Genomic DNA, 8,194 nt, shown 5'->3' on the forward strand with positions numbered 1-8,194 from the left:
AAAAAAAAAAAAAAAAAAAAAAAAAAAAAAAAAAAAAACCCCCCCCCCCCCCCCCCAAATCTAGAGGGTCAATTGCCCCTACAAAACCCCCCCTAGGTCCGCCCCTGATAATGATATGTTTGAAAAGTGGATTATATGATACCAGACAATGTCAAGGAAGAAAAGTAGCTAAATACTTGCCTATCGTACTATGAGTACGATCCAATGCTCCATACCAAACATGCACTAAAGAGCTCTGACTATTGAAAACCTACTCGAACAAGTCAGCATGTCACAACTCTTGACCACGGAAGAAGAATCAGATCTCAAACAAGACACCCAAACCCCAAAAACATTATGATGATAATCATTTTGGTGGTGTATTATCTAAATCGATACAATTAGGAACTGTTTATTAAACATCATAGAAAGAAACAGAAGGAACATGCTTTAAGCAAACCACTACTTATTGGATACCTGAACACTAACAAAGTGCTGAAGTTAAAACATAACCATGAAAAGACACTACACTCAAGAGGTGGAATTTTTATATAATTATAGCTCTTGCTACATGCTCATAATACAACAGCTGTGTTGGTTCGTAATGACTATATAAATGTGCAAGAGAAGACAAAAGAAAATTGAAGAATTCAATGTAATAGTAGGACAACATTTTTTCACCTGCATTGCAGCTGTAGAAGCCAAAAGTGATTCACATTCATCAAGCAAGGCTCTTTCTCGGGCTGCTACATCAGCAAGTTCAAAAACCAGGCAATTAATCCCTTGAACCTGTATGACCAAATCAAATTGAATTATTTAAAATGATCATAAACGGTAAATTATTGGAAGGAAACAAAAGTGTGCACATGGATCTACTGGATGTGGAAATAGTTATGAGCAAATGAAAAATATGTCAATATTCAACTGGAAGTGTATGCAGGCTTGAAAAAGCAAGGACCCAACCAAGCCCTAAAATGGTTTCAGAAGTTTCTACACCACAGTTAAACACAAATAATTTCAATTTAAATAAATAAATAAAAGAGAAGGGAAAAACAGCAACCTCGCCATCTGCATCCCCCCATTCTGACCGCTTCCCTTTCTTTCTCCATTCCTCACATATTTAGCCCATGTTTGGCCCCCATTCTTATCTCATTCTCATTCTTTTTCTCTCTCTTATTTTCAACCACACAATCTTCCATAAAATAATATTACACACAAATCAAAAACTTTTCATTCTTTTTCAACCACACATTTTTCAAAAAAAAAGTATTCCATCCATTAAAATTAGCTAAGAATGGGGGCCAAACACCCGCTTAAAATCATCAAGAACAAATGATGTTTTCAAAACTTTAGACTTTGGTCTGGTGGGACCATACCTCATTTGTCGATGATGTATTAAGTGAACATGAAACAGGTTATTGGGTAACAATAAAAAGCAACAAAAACTATCAGCTTAACCAAAAGGTTGATCATTAAGGGTTTTAACCAGCCCATCCTAATATCCTTATGCCAATGCATTTAAGGCTGCAAGAGCCAACCACCTTACAATATTGAAGGGTAAAGCCACAATACACAAGTTTCCTATGTATATGGCTATGTGCTTATCAAAAGTCAGGGTCTAATCCATCTTGATGAGTTTCGACCGGGGATCCATTAAAAAAATGTTCTATGGATAGTGGCTGTGTTTGTTGTTAAGGGATATAATCCCACATCGAATAAAGAGGAAAGCATAGACCAATTTAAAAGGTCTTGAGCTACTCTTATTAACAAGGTTAACCTTTTAAGATTGAACCCTAAGTCTTAACATAATATCAAAACCCATTAAGTTCTAACGAGCAATTTGATTCAATTAAAACTAAAAATGAGCATACGGATTTCAAGATCTGATTAAGATTCAAAAATAAGCACACAGATTTTAAAATTGGTATGCTCAAACCAGCCGCATGTTAAAAGATATAATCCCACATCGAATAAATATGAAAACATAGACCAATTTAAAAAGTCTTGGACTACTCTTCTTAACAATGTTGACCTTTTAAGATGGAACTCCAAGTCTCAACATTTGTGAATCACCATAATCAATGAGTGATAAGGTTTATTTGCGCTGGATCTATCGGTGAACCTTATTGGAGTCTAAAATAATTATAAGATGATGGTGGAGGTGACATAACAGTACAAAAGAATTATCGATCTCATGTTGACAACGTGTAGACTCTGAAAAATAAGCAGCAGAAATGATCTCACCCGTGAAAGTATGGAACATAAGGAGAATCTTATTGACTGCATCACATCAACGGCTGAGTAAATAGCTGCCTTAACAGTTTCGATGTCTCCCTGCAAAAATGTAGATTGGATAAATTATTGATTTCTCATTTTTTATGAAATTGAGCCTCCAGAACTTATCAACTGATGTACCTTGGCTCCTCCAGTGAATGGAATATGGAGAGTGCTAACCCGCAGATCTTGGATAGCTGATGATAATGAGTTAGTGTTGTCCCTTTCAATAAAAGCCCACTCATCAAGACAGGTCAGCTGAGCAGGTTGTATTTGCATTAAAAATTTAAAAGATGTGAGATACAATGAAGAGACCCAGGAATAAATAAATATATTTAGACATAAATAAGCATAATGAATGAATGTGTAAATATGAGAAGATCAGACAAACATCACCAAAGGGAATATGGTTTTAGTTCACGTACTTTTCTTTATCTTTTAAGTTTCAAATAACAAAAATATTACGGTTTAAAACAATATCTGAGGCTTATTGCCTCGAATCCTGCTTCATGTGAGGCTACCATAGAACACCTCAAAACCTGCAACTTAAATGCCATTTGTGAGGCTTACACATCAAGCCAACTAAGGTGTTTGCCCGTTTGCCTTGAAGTTTTCAAACATTTAATTTTTAGCTCTAGTTTTTTAAGTTTTTTCTTAAACCTAAAATGTTAAGCGGGTCTTTCATTTTCATTTTTCTACCTACACGGAAGGAAAATGGGAATGAGAATACGCCATTGCAATTGTAGGGTGATCACAAAGAACGAAAATAAACTTATAACAAGGATGATTACAATGTTAATGGTTCCACAAAAGAACATATTAGTAGTGATTATATAAGAATTTTTTGAGTTGCCTCCACTTTTATTAATAAGTCATAATTTTGTTACATGATTACTAATTTGAGAACTTATTATTTTCTACTTTCTTGATCGATTTAATTTTTGTTTGTAGTTAGACTTTAACTTTGTAAAATAGTTTTCTTATGAATTGTTTAGTGTTGCGGAATGGATCTTCAATATGTAGATTCCGAGCTCAGATTAAACTTACCAATCAATATATCAACCAACCATCCAAAACTTCAAACCCACAACTCAATTCACTTACGATTGCATTCTTCTTTTCTCACCCACAAAGGGACAACAGTATGGTGGTGATTGCAAGCTACAAGGGCAAAGAAAAGACAAAAAGGCAAGAACTTGAATAAGGTCACAAAGGAGAACCCGTTTTCTCTCTTCTCAAACAAGGGCAAACACACACGCAGTTTCTACGCAAAAGAGTTGGTATATATAGCTTTAGGTATAATTTCAATTGGGCTACAATACAAAAGGTTGGGCCAAGACATAGGGAAGCCCTCGTATAAGTGAATTTGCGTTAAGGCAACATTAAAACCAATTAAGTTGCTACTAGTGGTCCACGTTGTTTTTGGGTCAAACATATGAATTGATTGGTTGATAAATTTCACTCATCGGCCACAGTCTATGAAATACAATCCGACATTGTGTAACGTTATTGCTCGGGACTTATTGGGTATCAAAAAACCTAACATTTTGAAGGAGTTTATGTATATTACGGGTACAATTTTGTATCTTCACATTTTTTTAAATTCTTAAATTGTTCTATCATGAGGCTTTATTCCTTAGAGCGCCTCAAGGCTTACACTTGCCTCATGGAGATAAAACACGTGAATATCCAAATTAGCCTTTTTAAACATTGCAAGAAAGAACTTATAAGAATAGACCTAAGAGAGGAATTTATAAGATGTTGAGCAGCAACGGATATGACCAGGAATTTCATTGCCGGTGGAGGGAAGCCAAATTTCATTATGAAACTACAAATATATTTCCTTTGTGTTTGCGGCTTTGTCTGTAGCACATAAGAAAGCATGCAACAGATTAGCTCACAATTCTCCATGCTAATTCAGATATAGGCTTTTAATGATTAAAAAATGCTTTGGACTCTCATAGAATGTTCGTAAGAGGAGGGGGGAGAAAGAAATCTAATTTTAATAAATCAACTGATGACTGCAATAAGTAGACTGATGATACGATAGGAATCCCCTTAATGGGTGGTCAATGCTAATAATTTACCCAATTAGTGGGCCAGCCACATCAAATTATTAAGAGAAACCATGAAGAATCACAGATATCTGTATGATGGCAATTGACAGTTTTTTTTAGTTTATTGCACAAAAACAAGCAAGAAAGGACACGAGTTTCTTATCTGGTTTTGTGATGGAATGTAAAAAGGCACATCATACTCTCATAGTGTTAATATTTTCATTACATCATTCATTTGCTATCGCTTTCATATTGCTGGTTCTTTGTTGACTAGTAGAAAATTTAATCAACTTCCCCTTTCTAGAGGTCACTTGTGATGCTTTCAAATTATAAAGCATAACAGACCACCAAAGAACTCAAGGCATTCCGGTCAAGTTCTTATTTTAATTCTCCTTTTGAAATTACTTTATTATCTAAAATCTGGTAACCAGGTCTTCCAACTTCCAATTACCTCTTTTCTAATAACTCATTTTCCCGAAATCAACAATGTCCACAGCTACTAGTCAAATCAATAAAAATAGCAATCAACTACAAACGCAAAAAAAAAGAAGGCATATCTATTGTGCAAACACTAATATCAACTTTTTTTATGTGTAGCTACTAATCAGAACAGCTCTCAATTAAAATTTGACTATTTCATTATAACTCCATCCCTTTCGATAATTACGAAGTCCTTTCCCTCCCGGGCCAGATTATTGATTATGTCGTCATTTGCACGACGCTTCTAGTTTCCAGGCAGAACTTGTATAACCACTATATAGCAAGATCCATAACAAAATAGAGTTCTAATATAGAATGTCTAGGATATTACTCATATTGAGACCTAAAAACCTGTGTCCATTGTTGCAATACAGAACAAATTATAATAACAAATAACTAATTCCATCTATGAGAAATTGAGGTAGATTCTATCTCATCTCACTTTCGAATATTTATTGATTTCAGAAGGCGTTTTCTGCATAAGTCAACCCTTGCAAACAAATGATACCAATTCCTGAAATAAACACAATAGACTTCTTAATGTCCCTTACAGTCCAATTACTTTTTGAAATGATATTCTGACCACATAATACCCCAATTATATTAATGAATAACAACTAATATATCTATTTCTATTTTCATCTCTGAGTTGCTGGATATGGCATACTACTGTAGCCCCAGATACCAGATAAGTAGTTTTTATACAATTTCTTGTATAAGCACATGAAGAAATTTTTATACTTGTATAATTATTATCCTGCAGGCTTGAAGTACATTGTACTGAGATAAATATCTGCTATGTTATACATGTTATTTCATCACAATGTATAAATGTCCGTTCTTCATTGTACTTTCCAGCATTCAAAGATCATACTAAACCTATGCAAGGTATTCAAACCCAAGTCAACTATTGATTAAAAGAAAATGGGAAGAAATTTTATAGTAAGAAAGACTTACTTGATTGTTCAATATGGAACATAGCTTCAACTTGAGTCTCAGCTGCCGAAGGACAATCCTTTTCTCAATTACCAAATCCCACAGATCTGAAATTGTCCTCCACACACGGTACAATTTTTGCTGCACCATCGAAATTATAGTTAAGGAACTTGTAACTAAATAAAAAAACACACACACACATACAAGCAAAAGCAGGAAAAGGAAAAGGAAATCGAATGGGATTGAGAAGGATATATGTATGCAAAATGTTTAACAGGCATGGTAACTCTACAGAAAGATACGAGCTCAAACCTCTGCTTTTGCTTTCTGACAATGTAACACAAAATCTGCTCGGGCATTTGCATATCGCCATTGCAAGTGTCTATTATATAATAGCCGCAATTGATGGACTTCTTCTATGTGATTTGCAGCCTTCTTTCCTTTCTTAATATCAGCAATAAAGCTGAGAACAGAAGTCGAAGTCTGAGGTTGTCTGGATGGGCTAGATGGTCTTACCCGAGCAGGACTGGGTCCTCTAGAAGGAGGAGGATTGACAGCCTTCGTTCGTGAAGGACTGACCCCTCTAGACACAGAGGGTGATGGGGGACGCGATCCAGTTGACAGAGAATGGGATCTAGCTGCAGGATTCACTGAAGGTGTCCTGACCAGTGACCTTGAAAACCCAAGCTTTTGCGTCCGTAGTGAAGTATCATCAACCGAACTACCCTTCATAGTTGCCTTTCCATTTTCATCACAGGATACTAGCGTCAATAAGTCACTGGCAGATTTTTGTAAAGGTATACTTGCCCCATCCAAAGATAATCTTCTCAACGGAGGGGTAACCATACCCGAACGGGGTAAAGATGAAGTTTTGCTCATCTTATCAGTGAAATCAATACTTCTGTTTAAAGCGTTGGATGATACTTTCCCACCTGTTCTGCTTGGCCATCGATGTTGATCCACTAGTCGACAATGTAAACTATCTACAGGTCTAGAATTCTCAGACTGATCAGTAGAAATCTTTCCCTTCAGCGGATTCCTATTCCTCTCTGGCGTAGGCTTCCTAGAAGAAGGTGTTTCACCTTGCCTATGTACTACATTTGAAGATGGCCTCAAAGTTCGATCGGAATGAGTATGAGATACTGGTTTTTCTCTCTTACTAACAGGAAGAGAGAAGGAATCAGATTGAAATGAAACGCTTAGACTCCGCATTGTAGATGGCCATAAAGACTCCGGCAACCTATGGCCTACAGATTTTCTTGATACCAATAATGTTTCTGCAGCTGTATCCTTGATTGGTGTTGATGAAGATTGGCCAGGTGGGGATGATGGTCTAGAGGGGCGGTTCCTATCGGCTGATACAGCCCGCCTTTGTGTTGACACGGTTGAGGCCGATGATGGCCTAGTGGAATTCGGCGAAGAGCTGCATATGGTGCCAGACACTGCAGATGGAGAAGGTGACCTATACCTAGAACTAACTTCTCTAGTTCGGGCCCGCCCGCTGGCTGCATTTCTGTTATCAGCAGGAACCGATGCTGGTGTTCTAATAGTATCTGCTGTTGATAGCTTCTTTAATGCTCGCTTTAATTCACGTACATCCATCCAAACAGTGCAGATTAAACCACATTGATATTCTATTTTTCCAAATAATACCTACAAACACACTTCTACACAGGCTTACATGGAACCCACATTTCATCTACTAATAAATTGCATCATTTACCCCCAAAAGGAGATCCTTTCCTCAGCAAAATCTGCCATATTATTCAGAGAAAGTAGAATATTACAGATAGGAAAAAAGAAATGAAAAGAATAAAGCATGGAGAAAAGATGATCAAAAGAATACATATTTACAGGCACCCAGATCTAAGAACAAGATCGAATTTGATAATCTTAACCGGTGAATACAATTGGTTTGCCACAATTATCCATTTTGCCCCAAAATTCAGGCAGATCACAAATAAAGTAGCAGTAAAAAGCAGTTATCAATCAAATCAATCAAGAAAAATCTAATGAGACCTATATGAATTATCTGTCACAAAAAAAGCAAATTGAAATCTATGACGGGTAGAAGAAAAGGTGGTGGAATACAGTCCCTCTCTCAGAGTAGAGGGAGGACTGGGGGCTAGGGGGATAGAATAACCTACTGGGATACATTTGTAAGGTAAGAATAACACTCCCCACCCCACCTCATCTCACCCCATCCTTGATATTATATTTTCTTTTGTTCTACTCTTCTTTATTTTTGGTCCCCAACCTTTAGTCTCTCTCACGGGAATGCCATGGCTGGCAGGGGAAGAGCTGGAAATGCAACTCACGTACCCAAAGAGACGCACAATTTAACACTCACATTAAAAGCCCTTTTCATCTTCTCCTTTCCTTTCCCCACCTCGCCCTTTTCCTGAAAGGGAATTACTTGAAAGTGATATTTACAAATTACAGGCTTTTCTTAGGATCAATGGGGTCCC

General features: G+C 36.6%; 1 protein-coding gene across 6 annotated transcripts in view; it reads right to left on the reverse strand.

The window, feature by feature from the left end:
* LOC111381981 (AUGMIN subunit 8-like) overlaps positions 1-8,194 on the reverse strand; it is a 9,883-nt gene that overhangs the window by 832 nt on the left and 857 nt on the right. For 3 of the 6 annotated variants that reach the window (XM_023005835.1, XM_023005831.1, XM_023005830.1), the window contains 5 exons: positions 6,039-7,480; positions 5,748-5,867; positions 2,395-2,511; positions 2,224-2,313; positions 661-768 (listed from right to left, as the gene is read on the reverse strand). In XM_023005835.1, coding sequence (XP_022861603.1) covers positions 661-768; positions 2,224-2,313; positions 2,395-2,511; positions 5,748-5,867; positions 6,039-7,328 — 1,725 coding nt within the window. In that variant the 5' untranslated portion in view covers positions 7,329-7,480. The other 3 variants (XM_023005832.1, XM_023005834.1, XM_023005829.1) reach the window with 3 other exon arrangements.

The sequence above is a fragment of the Olea europaea genome, unplaced genomic scaffold (assembly GCF_002742605.1).
Source record: "Olea europaea var. sylvestris unplaced genomic scaffold, O_europaea_v1 scaffold2413, whole genome shotgun sequence".
NCBI lineage: Eukaryota > Viridiplantae > Streptophyta > Magnoliopsida > Lamiales > Oleaceae > Olea > Olea europaea.